Genomic DNA, 21,542 nt, shown 5'->3' with positions numbered 1-21,542 from the left:
AAAAAAAAAAAAAAAAGAAGAGGATGAAAAAGGATCAAGTTCTATTTTTTTGAGAGACTAAAGTAATAGAAGCCCTAAATACTTTTTAAAGAACTAACAAATTAATTTTCTGTCTTCTATTTTAGGCTCAAGAAAAAGGAAGATTAGACTATGCCAAGGTAAGTGGATTTTATGTATACTCTACAGTTTTACACGTTAGTTTGGTGTTTCATTTTTGTTTATATTTCAAAGGCCAAAAAAGAGTCATATTTAAAGCTGGGGGACATTTCCTGCTGAGGAACAGTCATCAGCAGGTGGAAAAATTATTATTCAGCAATAAGAGTATTTATCAGAGAGTACCTATTTCATTCCAGATACTGTAGTATGAGTACAACAGTGAACAAATGGAGTTTTTCCTTTCAGAACATTTATAATCTAGCAAGAGATAGGGGTAACTAAATAAGCAACTAAATAAATAATATAACGTCAGGTGGAGGTAAGTTCTATGAAGAAAAATAAAATAGGGCAAGATCACTAACCACAGGATGCCTGTGACTTATAGATGTAAGACAGCTTATAACACCATTAAAGAATACCTGGTGTCTTGGCCCATATTCTGTTGCTTTAACAAAATGCCTGGAAGTGGAAATTTACAAGTAAAAGAAGTGTCTTTGGCTTATGGTCCTGGAGGCTTGGGACAAGAATACAGTGTCAGCCTGTAGTGGGGTGTTTTTGCCACACTGTAACGCGTCGAGGGCGTCCCATGGTGCCCGTGCTAGCTGGGTGTCTTCTAATGCCATCTTCCCAGCCCAGCCTCCTGACCGCCTCTACCCTAACTGCCTCTTCAGGGCCTCTCCTCTAGGTAGCAGCACATGAATCAGAGGATTGAATTTCCAGCCTGTGGACTTCTGGGGGACAAAGAGAAGCCATAGCATTTGGGAAGCAGCGTGCAAAGCAGACATCACCTGTGGAGCTTTTGAAAACTCCCCTGCCTAGGTGTCACTGCATCGTTCCCTCTTTCACAAGGTCAAAATCCCCTGGTGGGGGGACCAGGGCCTGGCAGACTAGAGTGTTGTGGAAAATCTCCCCCCAGATAATTCTGACCAGCGGTTGTGGTTGAAAACTGCTGCCGGATTTCACATTCCAGGGCATCAGTGTGGGCTGTGAACTTGGTTCCATCTTCCCCTTGGGGACACAAGGACATTTAGCAGATGTGTAGCATGCACACCCTTGCTTGGCTAAAGGAGCACGCTATCTGATTGATGCAGTAGCCGAGAGTATGAGGGTTAGCACACCTGCACTCCAAAGACAGGGAGGAGAGGCCAGGGATGTAGCCTAGTGGCGCCACACCTGCCTGGCAAGTGCAAGGTCCTGAGTTCAATTCCTGGTTCCAAAGGAAAAAAAAAAAAAGACAGGAAGGAGTAGGCTCTGCTTGCCATGGAGCAACCCAAGCTCACAAGTCCTCACCAGAACCTCGCAGCCCAGAGCCACACAGCCATGCTCCATACCTTTACTCTTCCTTGCCCAGAGTCCACCCTCCTTTCATCTGCACCACAAGCCTTTGCCTCCTTCAAGGAAAAGTAGATAACCGTTTCCATATCGGTCACTCTTAGATGACATGTCTGTCTTAGCTTCCGTGTCTGTCATGTCGTAGATATTGCTTGAGCCTTACTGTGTACCCGAACATGGGCTGTGCACACATCCTCTTGGCCTTCTGCAGGTGTGCAGGCTCAGCGCATTGAAACTGAGCTCGGAGCCTCCCTTGGCAGCTCTTGCCTTTTTGTTGTTGTTGTCATCATTTCATGACTTGATTTCTTAGAGCAGTTTTGGGTTCACAGCAAAACTGAGCTGAGCAAGAAGTATAGAGTTCCCATATACCCTGACACCACACACAGCCTCCCTACTAACCAGATCCCACATCACAGCAGCACATGTGTTACCCCCGATGAGCCCACGTTGCCACTACCCTGAGCCCCTTGTTTTATGGGGGGGTCTCCCCTGTGTTCGCCTCTGGTCCTTTTTATTCTCTCTCACATTGTTGGCACTGTCCTCCTAGCAGTCAACCCAGTGAGAAACTGCTCCTGCTCCCTAACCCCTAGGGGGACCCTCATCTCCTGCCCTGGCATCACATAATATAAGACACAGCATTTCTGTTCCCTCTGTCTCCACTCAGGCTGTCTGCTCTTTCTGGAAGACCCTTAGACTTTTATTTGCAACCCCTGCTCACTTTGTAACGCTTAATTTAAGGTCAAACCTCCTGTAGGGACCCCTCTGTGGTTCCCCAGGCTGGATTAGGAGTTTTCCTCATTTTCTATTTTGTTTTGTTTCATTTGGGTACCGAGATCAAACTCAGGACCTTGCACTTGTGAGGCAGGTGGCAGAACCACTGAGCTAAATCCCCAGCCCTCCTCATTTTCTTACTACACTGTTCATCTCTCATCACTGTACTTTCTCCTTGTTTTATAGTGATCCATTATGAAGCAGATTGTAGATTGTGTCTCTTGGGGACAGGGGTAGTGCCTTTTTTGTCTTTGTTAACCTATGTGTAACATGTTACGTAGTGCTTAGTGCATAGAGGTCATGAGTAAGAAGAGAAGGTACAGCCAGCCATGGTGGCACACGCCTGTAATCCCAGCACTTGGGAGGCTGAGGCAGGAGGATTGCTGTGAGTTCAAGACCAGCCTGGGCTACATAGTGAGTTCCAGTTCAGTCTCAACTACATAGTGAGACCCTGTCTCAAAAAAAAAAAAAGAAAAAAGAAAAGAAAAAAAGAAAAGGAGGTATAGATAGATAGGGCTGAGAATGTGGCTCAGTGGTAGGATGCTAGATTAGCATTTGCAGAGTCCTGGGTTCAATCTTCATACCACAAAAAAAAAAAAAAAAAAAAAAATAGAAGACACAGGAAGTAAATTGGGAAGAAGTGAACTGCAGGAGAAAGGCTGGTGGAGAGCTTTTAATCTCAATGCAGAGAGGGAAGGAAAGTTTTTGACACGCGTGGCAGGTATAAACATGGTTAAGAATTGTTACAAACTGGTTTGAAGATAAAGGCTGGAATTTTCTGTGGTAGTTAACAAAAGCAAATGTACAAATAGAAAAGGAAAAGAAAGGAGTGCCTGGAACTTGGATGCTTGTTTATGATACAAAGAATGTCTAGGACTCCTTGTCACAGAAGCACTTTGACAATGGAAGAGATTTCTATTGGAAAAGGAAAAAGCAGAAAACGTGGCACACAGATCAGAGCACTTATGCACTCTTCCACCAACTCACTGCAAAATCTGATGTCAGTCACTTAATTTCCCAGTGCAAAATGAACAGTTTGGAATAATGCTCTTTGGGCCATTCCAAATTTGGGAGGACACATTCTTGTGTCATGTGGCGCTGAGGTCCAGGCTTGCTCCCTTGTCCACCCAAATGTACTGTGTTCAAGGTGCTGCTGTGCTAAGGTGACCACTCTGAACAAGACTACTGTGGGCCTCTCATCACAAGACCCTGGCTTTCCCAGTTAGAGGAGCCCATCACCGTTTGCTCTTCTTCTTAACGTTTCTCAGAATTTACACTTACCACTTCTGTTTTTTGCTTATCCATTTCTTTATTCCTCCATAAAATGTAAAAACCCTAAAGGCAGGGGCCTCAGTGGCCTTGATCAGTGGTTGCATCACCCTGCTCATCACAGGCTCCCGTTACGAGTGCTTCGCAAGACGTGAGTGTATGTCAAGAGAAATGCAGGAGGTTGTGAGAGGTCTGTGATTAATACAGACTCAGATTAGCCATGCGACCCAGTACAGTCCTTCCTGGTTGCTGAAGAATGTCTGTTCTCTATTCCAGTAAACAGAAACCCAACCTCCTTGAACATATAGCGCTATTCTGATAGTTCAAGGCATAGCACAGCTGGTCTGCATTGATTTCAGCAAATAACCCAGCCCTTGTCATCCTTATACAGACCAAAAGCCAAGTAACACGGGAAGAGATCACGCCCTTCCCTGCCAAGGAATGGGAGGTGTCTGCAGGGTGCCGCGTGCGGTATCATCTTGCTGGTTGTGCGTTGTGGGCCATAGTAATGTGACCATGCATGACCTGAGCTCTCCACCTCTCTGTTCCATGTGCTCTCTGCTCATTCTAACTAATGCTGGAATCATGCTTGGTGGCTGAGGGTTCCTCTAATAGTGTTATCTATAAAATGATATTTGAAAAACTCAGCTGCCAATTCAGGAGTCTTTGATGAAACTTGTTGCTGAAAATATATTTACAAGTGATGAGTATTTACTCAAAAGCCAAAATTTTTAGCTCAGTGGTGCCTGCCTTGCAAGTGCAAGGTCCTGAGTTCAATCTCCAGTACCAGGGTGGGAAAATTTAGTCTGAAAAATCAGATTTTAGGAAATTACAGAAGTGCATCATGGCTTTATGCTATAACCTTCTCTCTCTCTCTCTCTCTCTCTCTCTCTGTCTCTCTCTCTCTCTCTTTCTTTGTTTCTTTCATTTTGAGACAAAGTCTTGCTAAGTCACTAAGTTGCCCACACTGGGCTAGAACTTGTGATCCTCCTGCTTCAGCCTCCCATGGTTCTAGGATTACGTGCATGTGCCACCACACCCAGCTCCATTGCTAAAATCTTGTCAGTCTCAGATGTCAGGGAAGCAGGAGAGAGGGAGAAGAGGTGACCATTCCCAAATGGGTCTCAGCTGGATCTCCAGACTGTCACATTCAGCAAAACAGTGGTCTGGCCTCAAACACTCCCATAAGAAATTGAACTAATCTTTAGTTCCTGTTAAAGTGGATACAGAATATGAATGCTTTACACTGCTATAGTGCTCTCCTCCTAAGCTAGCAAAGCTTTGACAACTTAATTCTTTAAGCCTTCCCCTTCCTCTTAAGGTAATTGATACAAGCACCTGGGTCCCGCTGCCCACTGCTGAAGCCCATCCTGTTTAACTGTGTGAGGCAGTTCTAGCTTCTAAGATGAGAAGACAAAGAGCACCTCACTTACCTAGTTAGAACTGCACAAAAAGCTTAATTAAATGGAATGTAATTACCAGAAGTGAATTGTGCCCCAAAAGCGGGTGCTAATATCTTTGCTCTTGTGCACAGTGTTGTAGAGACCGTAATTACAATTAATGGTCTGCATTCTGGGGTGTCCATCTCTCAGACTCTTCCCCATCCTCAGGCCCCCAGGGTAAGCACAGCTGATGAAGCTCAGAGCTGGAGGAAAGGGCCACCTGTTGAATTGTAGGAATTCTTGGGCGTGTGTTGAGACTGGAGGAGAAGGCTCTCGGACACATTCACGCTCGGTTTGCTATGGTAACTAATATATACGTCTAGAAGAAAACGAATATGTTGACTACTCTTGCTTAGAAAAACATCTACAAACGTCTGTGTATTTTCCCCAGCTGGAGCTGAGCGTATGCCTGTAGTTTAGCCTACTGCTACTTGAAATAAGCATGCTGCTAAAAGACTGAGGCAGATGGTATTTTTACCACTTCAGGCAAAACATGGCACCTATAGTTCGAATTTCTACAATTTTAATTTTTAACATTTTCAAAATGGCTTGTTTAAATATCTCTTACATGCAGACATTCTTGTTCCCAGTTTCTTTTTAATAACAGCCTCAGATAATACAGACACGAACAAATATCTCTTGGCCAAAACCAGACTGTGTGCAGCATTGTAGAGTCTGCCTTCTGGTCACTCTTTCCCAAGTGCCTAAGACTGTGTGTTAAATGGGCTTTGCCATCCACGCTAATTTTGGCACACTGTAAATGGTTATATGAATAGCTTGCTTAATATCTTTTTACTGTACTTAGTATTTCATATCATTTGCCCCATTACTCAGTACAGAAAAGTGAGGGTTTTTTTGTTTTCTTAATGTCCTATGAGGAGGTTCACGCTAGGCCTAGAGAATGGCTCAGAGTGAAGCACTTGCTGCAGAAAGATCTCACAGATGTTAATCCCATAAGCATGGCTGGTCATGGCACGCACCTATAATTCCGGCACTCGGGAGGCTGAGGCAGGAGGCTCACTGCCAGTTCAAGGCCAGCCTGAGCTACATAGTGAGTTGGAAGTCCAGCCTGGAATGTACAGTGAAACCCCGTCTCAGAAAACAAACAAATAATAATTCTGTAAGCATCCAATCCCAGTCACATGTAAGAGTTTTTTAGAAGGACAGAGTTTTGGACTGGCACTTCCTCCTAGAACTGGTTCAGGGTCCCAGGATAGCGCATTCTTCTGTCTGTCCTTCCAGGCCTCTCAGGCATCAGTGCTTAGCAGCTGCTCCTCCCCTCTGGCCTTCCCACCCCCAGAAGTCCTGGCACATTTTGTTTTATTGTAAAATGCATTAGCATAGAGCACACAATGAACCTCTCTTCCCACCAGCAGTGATGCACATAACATTTGCACTTGCATGACCAGGGAGAGGACAGCATGCCTGCCCCTGCCTCGCGTCTCCACACGACAAATACTGCCCTCTTCACCATTTCTTTTTATCATACACAGATGCCTCAACCATTTTGCTGCATACTGAATCCAAAATCCTTTTTGAACCTTGAATATAGAAAAAAATCATAAATGTTATTGTTCTTCTCTTACAGACCAAGCCAGACCCCTCCCTCCCTCCCTCCATCTCTCCCTCCATTCCTCCCTCCCTTCCTTCCATTCTGGCAGACAATTTTTACAGCTTGATTTTGCACCACTCTGGCTACCTGGCGGCACATTTAGAGACCAAATGTTGCTGTGTTTTCTCTTCCCTGTCTCTTTTCTTGGGCAGATGCTCCTCTCCCATCCTGGGACTTGACTTTAGCCCCTTGGTAAAACATCCCATACAGCATCACCGTAGGCACTAAATCTCTCATGTTTAGTGTCTGAAGATGTCTTAACATTCACCATTTCTGCTTTAGTGACAACAGCAGAGACTATGTAGAAGTGTTGGCCTTCCCCAGTCCTGTCTTGTTCTGAAAGGATTTGAGGGCTGGATTGGCGGCACAGGCTTGTAATCCCAAGGTTGAGACAGGAAAATTGGGAGCTCAGGCCACTCTGGGCTACACAGAGACGCTGTCTCGATAAAACTAGCAAAAGCTGCAGTAATCCCAGCACTCTAGGAGGCTGAGGCAGGAGGATTGCAAGTTCAAGCATAGCCTGGACAAATAGGAATTTAGCAAGACCCTGTTTCAAAACAAGAAATTTAACTCATGGGCTGGGGATGTAGCTTAAGGCAAAGGCCCTGGATTCAATTCCCAGTGCCAAAAAAAAAAAAAAATGGATATTTGATTTGTGGTACAAGCTGTAAGATGTTTATAGGAGAATTTGGAGAAAAAAATTGCAAATACTATTGTGACATGGATGCAGCTGTATAAAATTTTGAGTGCTTGATAAAGATTGGGAGATAACATGTAAATATATAAATAAAGACATCTAACTGATAAAATTTAAGTTTGTTTTATGTTGTGGTGTTGGGGGGGTTGGTTTTGGTTTTGGTTTTTGACTGAGTCTCACTGTGTAGCCCAGACTGGCCTCCAACTCCCAAATGCTGGGATTATAGGCATATGCTACCATGCCCAGCCCTAAGCATGTTTTCAATAAGTAAATATATTATAGTTTTTAAAGATTTCTGTTTTATAAATGGGACTGATTTGAACTGGATTTCTCTTTAGATTATGACTTAAACTAGTAAGAACTGAAAAATAAATTGTCTGCAATCATGTTTTTAGTGTAGTATCCAGAATTTAATGCTAGGCTCCTGAAGAATTGCTTAATGAAAGGCAAGCAGAAAGGCATTTTGGAAGGTACAGTGTTTGTACACTGCAACCCTCTGTGAGGTCTCAAGGACGGCAGGTTATTGAGGGAGACAGAAATCAAAGACGGAGCTGGCCTTGTAGGTGTTGAGCTGACAAGAGGACCGAACTCAGGGACCAAGGTAAATGCCCCACTCCTTGTTTTCTAAAATCACATGAAGTCAGTTCTGTTTCTTTTGACCGTCAAATTACAGATAAGTGTTTTTCTTTGCAGCAGTAGTTAATACAGTCTCTTTAAACAATTAATCCAGGTGTTCAGTGATCCCAGCCTGTGACCCCAGCACTCGAGAGACTGAGGCACAAGGATCGCCACAATTTTAAGGCCAGGTTGGGCTAGATAGTTCAAGGCAGCGTGGACTCTGTCTGAAGTACATAGGGAAATGAGAGACAGACACAGACAGACAGACAGACAGAGAGGTTAAACAGTTGCTCAGGTCAATTTTTGCAACTACTGTTTTGATTTCAAATCTCCTTCAAAACGCCATTATTAAAGGATTTTTTTTAAAAGTCACTGGCCAAATTCTGTTCACAGCAAAACATAGAAGCTTTTGAACCATGTGAAATTGCTTATGAAAAACAAATTCTAATCACACCTGAAATAATCAGTATCTTAAAGCAGAGTTGTATCTTGTGAGCCCTCTGGACATTCATTCCTTCTTCATCGTCAAGCTAAGATTTTTTCCTTCTAAGTCTGAGTATATTATTTAGCATTTGTCCCCAGTGACTATCATCTTGCTTTAATGATCTATTCCTCTAATTTCTTAATGTTATTTTTAAATTAGATTCTTGTTCTCTGAGGTGTTAGCAATCCCACACACCTCAGTGGCATCAACAGATTTAATGATCATAATCTCTGTTCCCTCGTGAATCATGAATATGATAAATTATTAAATGTTTTCAATGATAAGCCTTTTTATGACATCATAAAATATGCTACGCTTTCAGTTCTTAGCCCAAACATTACTGAACTATTTAAATATAGGCAGCTAGAAATCTCCTGTTTTTCTTCAAATCACTTTCCTAGTTGTTGATCTTTGCTTTACCATGTTATACATAAAATGTGAAACTATTTCATCCATAATGATAAAATTGTAATGGTACATACAGTTTCTCTCCTTAAATTTATCACTTTGAATTATTGCCCCTAAAAAATTGCTATACACATCTACATATCTAACATTTACCCTGAAGCTAAGGCAAATATAGATTACTAATGGAAACTAATTCCTGGGTGTAAGCCTGGAAGGATGTCTGGACTTTCCTGCCATTGTATCCTGAGGGCTTATTGCCTGGAATATAATAGGTACCAAATAAACATTTGTTGAATAACTGCTGAGTGAATGATTGAAGAAATCGCACTCTATGTCCTGTGATCGCACCTGTACCCCCTGTTCCGCTCATAAGGCTTGTTTGATTCTACCTTTGTTCCTGTTATTTATGCCTCCCAAATATATTTTTAATCAACTGGTTGTATCCTCCATGCCTTGCACCCCTGGATTAAAACAAAGATTCAACTGGGGTAACTTTTGACTCTCAGTCTGGAAGGCCTCCAGGTCATGCTGTGGGTGAGCGCTGCGCCGTGGGAGCGCTGGATTCAATTATTGCTCCCAGTTTGTGGTGCCGGCAGCCACCTGTGCACAGGGAGAGCCAGTGTGCCTTACGTAGAGGCTGCAGCCTCGGACCCCTTCAACAGCCTGTTCCTCCATTAGCATGAGTTTTAAAAGTAGATCTGAATGGAGTGCTCTGCACTCATCTTAAAATATAGCAAAGAGGCATGGTTTTCCCAAAATTAGTTTTTTGAGAGAGAAGAAAAAGAGACGCTTTGACATTTACTAAATGTAGTTTTAGTAAGTTAGAAATCTCTGTCGCAATTGAGATTTATATTTCCTAGTTCATACGCTAATCCTACAGTCTGATTTTATACAGATTTGAGGATTTCGTTTTGTTTCATTTTTGTTTTTTGAGTCGGTGTCTCACTCTGCAGCCCAGGCTGACACAGATTTTAGGGTTTTTGAGATTTCAACCTGTCTGGGTCCACTAGAACACTAACCTGATTACTTGGTCCATCTGAAGCCTTTCGCCTTGTTTCCTTCACGGCATCACAAATGCTCTCAGCCTTCACACTCACATCAGGCAGAGTATTGATCTTTGGTAATGCGCTTAATCACCTTTCCTGCAAGGCAAGGTGGCCGTGCCCCCTCCATTTTCAAGTAAGATTACTAAGGTAACAGCAGCAATCACGGGACCTGAAACAGCTAAATAAAGTGTAAGATGATAACTAGGGATTGTGGGTAAATAGACCCTACCCTGTTTCCCCAGTCTGACTTTCTGGCGTGATGAAAACCCTTGCCTATTCAGCAAAGCCTGATAAAGCCAAAGCCTACTGCCAAGACTGACTAGTGCATAGTGCAATGGTGCCCCCTGTGGAAGGTCTCTCTGATCTCACCCTAACGAATTTAGGCTAACCTGTTTCTTCCATTCACTCCAGACAAGATTCTGTGGGCACCTGTTTTGGAAATGTTGTTGTCCTTTCTATGTGCTGTCCTTCCTCTAAGATACATGCTACTGTGCGTATGTTTGTATGTCTGAGACATGCTAAGCCGCTTTACTCTGTAACATAGCATAGTTCGGATTTCAAACATAGGATGCCTCCTGACTGGATTTATGTTTACTGAGCCAGTGCAATAACAATTATGACTCTTTTAAGCTGGTAAGCATTCTTCACTCTTCCAAGAAATGTTTTAGAAATAACCTATTTTAAAAGTTCTCATCGATGTACAATGGACGTTGGGAAATGGGAAGAAAGCGTTCGAGTGGGAAGGGAAACAAGGGCGGAGGGAGGGAGAAAGGAAGGAAGGGACAAGGAAACAGTGAAAATGGAAGATGAAAACAGACACAACGCTTTTGTACATAGGGAGGGGAGGGGGCTTGTGGAGGAAGGGATAAAATAAAATAAATTTTACTAATTTAAAAAATCAAAGTTCTCATCAGGCTGTTTGTGGTGGTGCACACCTATAATCCCAGCACTCAGGAAGCTGAGGCAGGAGGAGCTGTGAGTTGAAGGCCAGCCTGGTCTACATAGTGAGTTCAAGGATAGTCTAAACTATATAGCGAGATCCTGTCTGGAAAAAAAACAGTTCTCCTCAAGCCAGGCAAAACTGCACCTGCCCATAACTCCAGCACTCTGGGAGCTGAGACAAGAGGGTCATAATTTGAACCTAGCCTGTGAAACTTAATGGGACCATGTCTCAGAATAAAAAATAAAAAGGTTCAGGGATAGGGGTCACTGCAAAGGCCCCTAGGTTCAGTCCCCTGACAGGAAGGAAGGCCGAGAAGGGAAGGAGGGAGGGGAGGAGACAAGGTGAGAGAGAGTACAGTTGAGCTCTCATCACAGTCCTCTTGAGGTATGCAAGGATCTAAATCAACAAATGCGCCTTCCATAGCATCACTCCATAGAAATCCCTGAACCTGGAAGAGCTGTTCGACCTACGACCTGCTTACGCTTATGTGGCCCACAGATTAGCTTTTCACTCCACGCACTGATTCCCACATCTGCCCCAGTCTAACGCAATCTGTCTGGAAGTCATGGTGAAGTATACATTTACTTCCTTGTCATTATTCTCAGTACAGAGTTTTGCTATTGTTTGAGGTGCTTTCTAGTAAAGTCATGAATATATTTTTAAGCTCATCATGCTAAGATATTTGGAATCTAAGGTCAGAAGGATGGTGGTGGTGGTAGTTTGGGGCCAGTGCTCCTTAGGTATCAAAAGTTTTTTTTAAAAAAAAAGTACTAAAACCATTGTGAAGGGGGGACATAAGAAGACAGGAAGAAATTTATAAGGTACAGTATTTATAAGTAAAATATATGATAGAAACCCAAATTCACTCTTACATCATTTATGTATTCCTCAGATAACCCCTAGGACTATCTGATATCTACAAGGTATAAGTGCTTTTGTCCCAAAGTGTTCTTTTAATTAAACTGGATAGTAATTTGTCATGAGGTTACAGAGCTACTTATTGATTCCTTGTTAAAAAGCTAAAGGCAAAAGTGGCTCATTGCTGCAGTCTACAGCCTGTGTGTGACATGTTTTGCTTGTTCAATTTCTATTAGTTTACTAAAAAGCTCTAAGTCTCAGTTTTGCTTTTTGAATTTCAATATATAGAATTAAGTTCCTCTTTGGAATATGATAATAAAATTAAAAATGAACTTAGAATATGGATAAATCTACAATTATGTATAAAATCATGAAATTTTCCTTTAAAGACAACCAAGAAGCAATGATTGCTTATCCTTTAGAATTAATCTTAAATTTAATTTAATTCCATATTACTAAACTCAGATGCCCAGCATATTAAATATTGATGACAGTTCATAAATTAGGGATTAAACTACACATTTTGTCCCACTTAATTACATTCTAAAATCGGGCATGTCTGTTCATGCCCTGAACTATACATTGATCTTTGCTCCTCGAAGTAGCAAGCACCACCTTGCCTGAATTCTTCTCTGCCATAGTGCCAACAAATTAGGTCAGTCTTTATCACACCAATGAAAATTTTATACACATAAACCATATATGCAGGAGAACACAGGCATATTTCTGTATATCTGTACATGCAGGTATATATATGAATTTTAGGCCTATATATTTCATAGGGATATATAGATATAGATATTCAGAGACTATGATCTGCACTAATGGAGTTACTCAGTTATGTTCAGCTCTTTGTGGATGATAGGCAGTGCAGGAACTCATAAATATATGTAGCAGAGGGGCTGGGGATTTAGCTCAGTGGCACTGTGCCTGCCTCACAAGCGCAAGGTCCTGATTTCAATCCCCAGTACAAAAACACATATGTAGTAGAGAGACTGATCTTTGAAATAATTTCCAAAGTCTCACTCCCACTAGGAGACTGCACCCCATCCAGGCAGAGTCTAGTAGGCATGCGTGGAAGAGAGGGCAAGAAAAGATTCACACAAAATATGCCTTTATCATTTGTTTCTTTCTTTTTCCTTTTAGAGAGATCAGATTAAATGTTAAATGGTCAAGAGCTAGGGACATGGCTCAGTGGTAGAGTATTTGCCTGGCATGTGTAAGGCTCTCGGTTCAATCCCCAGCAACACAAAAATTAAAAATAAAATATTCAAGATGATTTGGGCATCAGTTTGTCAAAAATAGGCATGCTTGCTTGTACTTGCGAGGCAGGCGGTAGAAACACTGAGCTAAATCCCTGGCCCTGAGACTTGAAATATTTAAAACACCTTCATAAAATGCAGCGTGAACTAGCCTATGAATGTGTCAATTGGAAGACAGGTGTATTTTGTAAATGCTGCATGCAAGTTCTGTAGTGATTCCCTCTTCACATCCCGCCAATTTGTATAGTATTGTATTGATGTCATGCAGTGTCACATACTTTATCTTATTTGTTCTTCACAATAATCTCATTTTTCTAATTTTATAGATGAGAAAACCTTGACTTAGAGAATTTGCTCTGTCCAAAGTCACACATAATGAAGTCCAGAGATCTCCTGCCACCGTTTGCTCGATGCCTTCTACAACTATTTTTCATATTATTAGGAAACACGATGGGAATGAATTAATCAGCCATTGTCCCCTTGATGGCAAACAGTCCAAAGTGTTTCCCATTACAAAATTCTTTTAGGTTGTAGTTTTGGTTTTGGGGTGGGGGGTTTTGTTGTTGTTGTTGCTGTCGTTGTTGTTGTTTGGTACCGAGGATTGAACTCAGGTCCTTGCACTTGTGAGGCAGGCAGCAGAACCACTGAGCTAAATCCCCAGTCCTGTTGTTACTGTTTTTGAGGCAGGATCTCCCTTTGTAGTTCAGACTGGTCCTGAACTCACTGGGTAGCCCAGGATGGCCTCGAACTTGCGGCAATCCTCCTGCCTCAGCCTCCTGAGTGCTGTATAAGATTCTTTTAAACGTTCTTGTGTGGCTTCTTCTGGAGGGTTCTGTTCCAAGATGCTTGAAAAGTCATCATCTCTGGAACAGTGATATTGTATCCCCCACCCAGAACCTGTGTCACCTCTGCCCTCAGAGCTGCGGACTTTGGGTCCCTGGACTCTGTAAGGAGGAGAGCAGTATAACAATGGCATGTCCTGCTACTCACTCTTGTGGAATAATTTTCATTCCACAAGAGTAAACAGAAAGCCAGGCATGGTGGCACATGCCTTTAATCCCAGCACTCGGGAGGCTGAGGCAGGAGGATCACTGTGAGTTTGAGACCAGCCTGGGCTACATAGTGAGTTCCAGGTCAGTCTCAACTACATAGTGAGACCCTGTCTCAAAAAAAAAAGAGTAAACAGAACTTGTTAAAATGTGACCATATTACTTCACACTGTAAGGATTTTTATAAGCTATTGTATTTTTTTTTAAACTCCTTCCTAGGTAACAGTAAAAATATCAATGCATGGATCAGATCATATTTTTCATTTTGAAGTTACTAATATCTACCAGCCACTCAAATATTGTATGATGAAACAGACCTGAGAATGGGTTAAAAAGTAGTGAAAATAAGCCAGGCGTGGTGGTGCACTCTTAAAGTCCCAGCTGAGAGAGGCTGAGGCAGGAGGATCATGGCAAGTTAGAGGCCAGCCTGGACTATACAGTGGATTCAAGGCCAGTCTGAACTGCGTAGCAAGAACCTGTCTCAAAAAACCAAAGCATCAAAATGAAATAAAGATTGGAATTAACCTCAGGCAACATTTGATCCTGTCATTGTAGAAAACCATGAGTACCATTGCTGTAGCCAATGTGTTGTTTTGTTGTTGTTGTTTTTGTTTTTTGTTTTCTCCTGGTTGGAACCTAGAGCCTCTCAGCATGCTGAGAAAGTGCTTTAACTCTGAGCCATACCCCCAGGCCATGATCTTTATCAAAGAGCAATATGTAGATATTTTCCACCTCCATTTCCTACTGACATTTGTTCTTGCAACCATATGGCATTTTTAGTTTGGTGGGGAAAATGCGTACATTGTAATAGAGATGTATAATTAATCTAATGATGGCTTCAGTTCTCTACCATTTCTGTAAGTATAGTTTTGCCCTATCTGACTTGATACATATTTAAATCTCTAATATTTACCTGAAATTTTTGCCTCTGTGCATAGTCACAGAGAGAACATTATTGAAATAGGTAGGTGTTGTCTTTTCAAATGAAACTGTAATGCTTAGGTTTAGAAGAAGACAACATAGTACAAGATTCATACTCTCTTGAGTGCTTCCCCTCTTACTTACAACTTACGCTGGCCTAAGTTTGTTCCTTCATGAAGTAATAGTGCCTGTTTCGAAGGGATGTTGTGAGGACTGAATGAACACTGGGAGATCAAAAACAATTTTTAAAAATTTTTAACTTATTACATTAAAAGACATATTGCCAAGAACAAAGGGATAAGTGTCTGAAGTGACAGGGAGTATTTTGAAGACTAATGGCAAGATATCTTTTAACATAATAAATGTTTTAGATTAAATGCTCACTGTACTTTTTGATCACTCCTCATATTCCTGTGAAATAAATACATTACAGTGTGTCTTCATCCACATTATTCACCAGACCTGGCACCATGCAACTTCCGGCAGTTGCCCAAGTCAAAATAACTGTGAAGGAAAGATAAATATTTTGAATTGATACAGGACTTCAAGGCAACCATCACAGTGCACCCAAAGACACTCGCAAAAGAGCACTTCCAGAGCTGCTGCAGAAAGTGGCGAGCAGGGCCAGGGTTGCAGCTCAGTGGCGTAGCGCCTGCCTGGCAGGTGTGAGGTGCTGAGTTCGATCCCCCCCCCCCCCGCAAAAAAAGGGCAGGCACAATGGGATAAATACGTTCAAAGCAACGGGGGGCTCTTTTGACAGCAGTATATCTTTTACTGTAATAATTTCTGAAACAACATTCACCATATTTTCTGTTCACACCTAGTCTTAGAACAGTGCTAGGTGTACTGTAAGTTGGAATTATCTTTGTTCTTGGTGCTATCATTACTGTTGCTAATTTAATATTAAGAAGCACTGTCAGGCCAGGGATTCAGCTCAATGGTTTTGCCCCCTGCCTCACAAGCGCAAGGACCCGAGTTTGATCCTTGGTACCAAAAAAAAAGCCCTAAAAAACAAAACAAAAGAAGCACTGCCATTCGTATTGTGCCTTTCTGTATGAATGCATGTGAATGAGGAAATAACTAAATATTCTGTTACTGCTGCCTTCCATTTTTGTCAAAGCAGGGTGCTATTCAGTTAAATGAAGCACTGTCAGGCCAGGGATTCAGCTCAATGGTTTTGCCCCCTGCCTCACAAGCGCAAGGACCCGAGTTTGATCCTTGGTACCAAAAAAAAAGCCCTAAAAAACAAAACGAAGCACTGCCATTCGTATTGTGCCTTTCTGTATGAATGCATGTGATTGAGGAAATAACTAAATATTCTGTTACTGCTGCCTTCCATTTTTGTCAAAGCAGGGTGCTATATTCAGTTAAAAATCTATGTATTTTTTTCCTCTATAGACTCTTGAAAATAATCTGTTACTCTAAGCAAAAAAAGAATGCCTTCTATGCATTTCACAGCTTATAATATTAGAGAAAGGTTTTCATTTTTTTCTTTTTTGGGGGGGTGGTGGAGGTGGTGCTGGATATTGAACCCAAATCTTTTTACATACTGAGCTCTACAGCTAACTGAACTATATACTCAGCCCTTAGAGAAGAGTTTTAATTGTACTTTTTTCCTTTATACCACGTCTAGCCAGGCACAGTGGCAATGCCTATAATCCCAGCACTCAGGATGAATGCTGAAGCAGGAGGAGCTCCATAAATTTGAGGCCAGTTGGGCCGTATAGCAAGATCCTGTCTCAGAAAAACATATATATCTAATCTAGGCACTGAAAAATTGTCTAGGCTTTTCTTTTCTGTGGGGGGGATTGAGACAGGGTCTCACTGCGTAGTTGACACTGAACTCACTGCGTAGCCCAGGCTGGTCTCGAACTCACAGCGATCCTCCTGCCACAGCCTTCGAGTGCTGGGATTACAGGCGTGCGCCATCACTCCTGGTTTAGGCTTTTCATTTGAAACATTCAGCTAGAATCTTGGGGTTGAATGGACCTTTAGAGGCATCCTAGTTCCACCTTCCACAGCAGCTAAGTTTAGCATTCTCTCTGATATATGATTGATCATCCAGTCACTGACGACTTCCGATAACAGCGAGCTCACAGCTTGTCAAAAATAATTATTCTACTGTTAGACAACTCTAGTCATTTGAAAGCTCATTCTTATTTATAATTGAAATCTGCCTCCCAGAAATTTACCTTGTTGCTGTTGATTGTCCCCTGAAGCATATAGATAGGCCGTTTCTTCCATTTAATTGCTGTGAAGATGGCGTTCGTGTCCTTTATTAAATATTTCTTCTAGGTTAAACATTCCTTATGTCACACATTTTCACATCCTTCTTGATCCTAATGCTAAACCCACTCATCGTACCAAGACCTTTCAACACATAGGGCCCAGAAAACAGGAGCTGACTGCCAGAGAGCACTGGGACTGTCCCACAGGTGTTTTGGACATGTACACTTGTTGATGCTTACAAAGTTTGCCTTTACACACTTTTGTAACTACAGCATACTCTTCCTTATAAAGAATGTGGTTGGCTAGGCACGGTGGCTCACACCTAGAAGGCTGAAGCAGAAGGATCACAAGTTCGAACCCAGCCTAGACAACTTAGCAAGACCCTGTCTCAAAAGTTTAAAATGTTATAAAAGGCTGGGGATGTAGCTCAGTGTAAAGGCCCTGGATTCAATTCCCAGTACCAAAAAAAGAGTGGTTATCAAAGATTCTAAGCATTTTTTGAGTCTCTGCCAAACTAAACCTTATACTTTTACAATTAATTTCTTTAGACCCAGATGCACAACTATACAATCATCACCGTTACATTTCACTGGCTACTGTCAGTCTATTCTTCAACATGTCAGAACCGTTAAAATGTTGATGTTATCCATTTGTTAGCTATCTCTCTTGGCTTTATGACATCTGAAAATTAAATTTTAATATGTATTTGTTCCTCGTCTTCATTCATGCAATGTAGAGAAACATGATGAGGGAAAGAAATCAAGTATTGAGTCTTGGTAGCATGAAACAAGAGATTGCTTTCTCCTATAATCCACTAGTAAACATTTTCTAGTAGTTGTTTACATGTTCAAACCCATATTACTATACCTTAATCCAGACCCTATTCTCTCTGCTTTATGCAACCAGACTGTTTACAGAATCCTAATATACCTTTGCTATTTCTGAAGCTAACAACCAAGTGGCCATAATTCTTTTTGCCTTAAAAAACAAAAGTACTACTGAGTGTAGCTCAGTGGAACAGCACTTGCTTAGTAAATGCAAGGCACTGGGCTCAGTCCCTAGCAGTGGAAAAAAAAAAGTGTTTTGCCATGACTTGCTCATGGTAACCCCTATCCCAGGCCACCATCACCACTGCCTCTTTCCTCGAGTTCACAGACCATGTGGGCAGTCACCCTTGCTGGGATCCTGCCATAAAGCATCCACACATTCACTGCTCTGGGTTGTCATGTGTTTAAGACAGGAGTCCTTTGGCTCACTCACCTCTGACATTTCTTAGTCTTTCAGCAGCAGCGAGGAGATTTCTCTGCTTTGGGGCCTGAGTGGCAGGACAGAGTGGGTTGCGTGCCTGGTGAGGAAGCAGCAGCAGAGTGAGTAGGACAGAGAACAGCAGGCAGGGAGGAGGGCCAGATAGGAATCTCATTTTAAAGCACTTGTAACAAGCCAGGCATGGTGGTGCATGCTTGTAATCCCAGCACTTGGCAGGCTGAGGCAGGAGGATTTTGATGCATTTGAGACCAGTTTAAGACTACATAGTGAGTTCAAGGCCAGCCTAGACTACAGAGCATGACCCTGTCTCAAAAAAAAAAAAAAAATTGCAACAAGTGTTCTGGTGATTATACAGACTACAGGGTGGATTCCCAGCATATTTTTGGTTTGTTTTTTGTTTTGCTTTTTGGAACAGGATTTCATTAACTAGTCCAGCACCTTGAACTGGTGACCCTCCTGCCTCAGCCTCCTGAATGCTGGGTACTGTGCCCAGCTTCCAGCGCAGCTTGTGGTGCCTCTCCTTTGTCTGCGCTTTCAGTCTGGGAGAGCATCCTGTCTAGCTCCACATGGTGCTTTAGGCAGCACACTTGCTCAGCCAGGGCACAGACAGCAGCTCCTCTTTTACCCCAAGCACTGATGGAACTCATCCTGCAGCTGTGTGTTGGGCTCTTCCATGTTATTTATGACCATGGTGGGAATTTTATTTTTCAGAGGTACCCAGCACTCTGGAACTGTTTTCTGCTTATGAGCTCTTGGATTTTTCACTAAACCTATTTTTTGCTATTATCTTCCTCTTGTAGAGTCTGAGTGTCTAAACCATGCCTTTTAGAGACTCTAAGAGGACATTCTTTTTCTTTTTTCTTTTTTTGGCAAAATTCTAATCAGCTTTATATCCAATTAGCTTGTCATACTTCGTGAAAAACGTGCTGCTATCTTCTGATAAACAAGATTGTGCACAAGCACACCAAGAATTTGTGAGCTCCAGAAGGCGAGTGCCTTTTTGCCAGCGGGGTCTCCATCAGACAGGCCCGGTCCACTTCCCCCACCCTCTCTGCAGGCTGCCCGGCCTCCCTTCTCATCATCCAAATGCCTCCTATTAGCCTGTCTCTTCAGCACAGGGCCTGCTCTGTGCTCCAGATGCACCTTCACTCCTCCATTCTCTGTAACCCTGAGATCATCTCCAACCCTTTCCAGTGCTAGAAATGGCAGAGCTCTGGGTGTGCAGAAGTGAAACCCAGGCCGGCTCACAGTGTCACTAGGGCGGGGTGGGAGTGTGGCTCGTTGGCAGCCAGAGCACTTGTCTGGAGCCCTGGGCCTTGGGTGCAATCCCCAGTACTACCCAAAAACATGCATGGGGGACTCTGGGTCACATCATTTAGTCTTGCTCAGCACAGTGTCCTGCCATGCAAAGTGAGGAGAGGACTGTGCTTGAGGTCTCTCTCAAATCTTAAAGTCTTTCTCTGGCTGCTGCCTCCATCTCTCTTATAACTACTCACACCCCTGCCAGGGACTGCTCTTTAATATTTTAAAAGGACTTTTGATCCAAATAGTTTTCAGAGCCATGCATGGTGGTTCACGCCTATAATCCCAGCACTCAGGAAGCTGAGGCGGGAGGACTCTGATGAGTTCAGGCCCTCAGGAGGCTGAGGCAGGAGGACTGTGATGAGTTCAGGCCAGCCTGAACTACAAGGTGAGACCCTGTCTAAAAGATATTTAAAGAGCTGAGCGTGGTGGCGCATGCCTGTAATCCCAGTACTCAGGAGGCTGAGGCAGGAGGATCACTGTGAGTTCAAGACCAGCCTGGGCTACATAGTGAGTTCCAGTTCAGTCTCAACTACATAGTGAGACCCTGTCTCAAAAAACCAAAATAAATAAATAATAATAATAATAATAATGAGATATTTTTTTAAAGTTTTCAGAGACATACAATGATATATCATTCAAAAGGTATTTAATAAGTATTAAATAAAATGCACTGAACATGCAGTACTTTGCATCCTCTTCTTTGTTAATATCTTTAGTTGGATCCTCTAACGGGGAATCTGGACTTAATTTATTTCAAGTGATACTGCACTTATACAATTATTCAGTTGACTTAGAGGTTTAATTAGTGACCTAAAGTGCTATACCTATCAGAGAAATAAAACAGAGACTGATAATTCACCTTTTTATGTTTTTTATTTATATTTGCTTATTGGTTGGTTGGTGTTTGGTTGGTTGGCTAATTTTGTGCTATGTAGCCTATGGCTAAAATGTTTTTCAAACCATCACAGGCAAGCTGGACATACTAACACTTTTAGCTACATACCTGAATAGAAAGTTCCATCTAAGGGCCAGGGATTTAGCTCAGTGGCACCACGCCTGCCCTGCGAGCTCAGGGTCCTGAGTTAAATACCTGATATGGCCTGTTGGGGGAGAGGGGGTGTCTATCTATAAGTTTGGACTTTTCACAGTCGAAAATGTAAATGAAACAAGAAATAATAAGAATGTTTTATTTCATCACTGCCTTTTTCTTGGAGATATTGGAACAAAGGTCACAGGTCCAGTCCCTACATGGTCTGTTTAACCCTCTCAGGACTGTAGGCCCATTTCTGTCCCTCTCCACAGGTGTCCTGAGGGACAGCAGCTGTTTCTGTATCTCCAGTCACTACTGTGAGCCCGGGTCACAGAGGTGTCCAGTCAGTGCCTGTTGGGTTGAATGAGATCATTGCAAAGATGAGTTGAAAGTGTGGGTAGAATCATATAAACCCAACCCGGGGTTTTCAGATACAGTAGACAGGTGTAGTACCATGTGCCTGTAGTCCCAGCGATTCTGGAGGCCAGCCTCGACAACATAGCCAAACCTCATCTGTAGATAAACTACACACCTGGCATGGTGGCACACACTGTGATCCCAGCACTCAGGAGGCTCAGGGAGTGGGATCGTGAGCTTGAGGCCAGCTTGAGCTACACAGTGAGACTCATCTCAATTAACACCAAAAAAAATAAATTTAGTCAATTGAATTTAACACAGGTACTCTGAAATTTGGCTAATCATCTCTCAGGCCTCACAGACTCATCTCAGGGAGGAGGGTTTAGGCACCTTCACTTTAAATCTGCCCAGGTGTGAGTCTCATGGCCAACCAAGGTTAGAAACCCTCCCCATTAATGCTGCTCATCACTTTTTTTTTTTTTTTTTT

The 21,542-nt window shown here is 42.5% G+C and overlaps 1 protein-coding gene and 1 long non-coding RNA gene across 3 annotated transcripts in view; one reads left to right on the top strand and one right to left on the bottom strand.

Moving 5' to 3' along the window:
* Pdss2 (decaprenyl diphosphate synthase subunit 2) overlaps positions 1-21,542 on the top strand; it is a 273,893-nt gene that overhangs the window by 245,719 nt on the left and 6,632 nt on the right. Inside the window, exons 7-8 of one of the 2 annotated variants that reach the window (XM_033763427.1) lie at positions 126-158; positions 828-2,289. In XM_033763427.1, coding sequence (XP_033619318.1) covers positions 126-158; positions 828-845 — 51 coding nt within the window. In that variant the 3' untranslated portion in view covers positions 846-2,289. Of the gene's footprint in view, positions 1-125; positions 159-827; positions 2,290-21,542 lie in introns of those variants that run through there. The other variant, XM_033763426.1, reaches the window with a different exon arrangement.
* LOC104860568 overlaps positions 20,936-21,542 on the bottom strand; it is a 7,906-nt gene continuing 7,299 nt past the window's right edge. Inside the window, exon 6 of the long non-coding RNA XR_004517162.1 lies at positions 20,936-21,049. This is a non-coding gene — a long non-coding RNA (uncharacterized LOC104860568). The remainder of the gene's footprint in view (positions 21,050-21,542) is intronic.

Source organism: Fukomys damarensis, unplaced genomic scaffold (genome assembly GCF_012274545.1).
Source record: "Fukomys damarensis isolate Sample0158 unplaced genomic scaffold, DMR_v1.0_HiC HiC_scaffold_14, whole genome shotgun sequence".
Lineage (NCBI taxonomy): Eukaryota > Metazoa > Chordata > Mammalia > Rodentia > Bathyergidae > Fukomys > Fukomys damarensis.
This window is presented reverse-complemented; position numbering and strand designations above follow the sequence as displayed.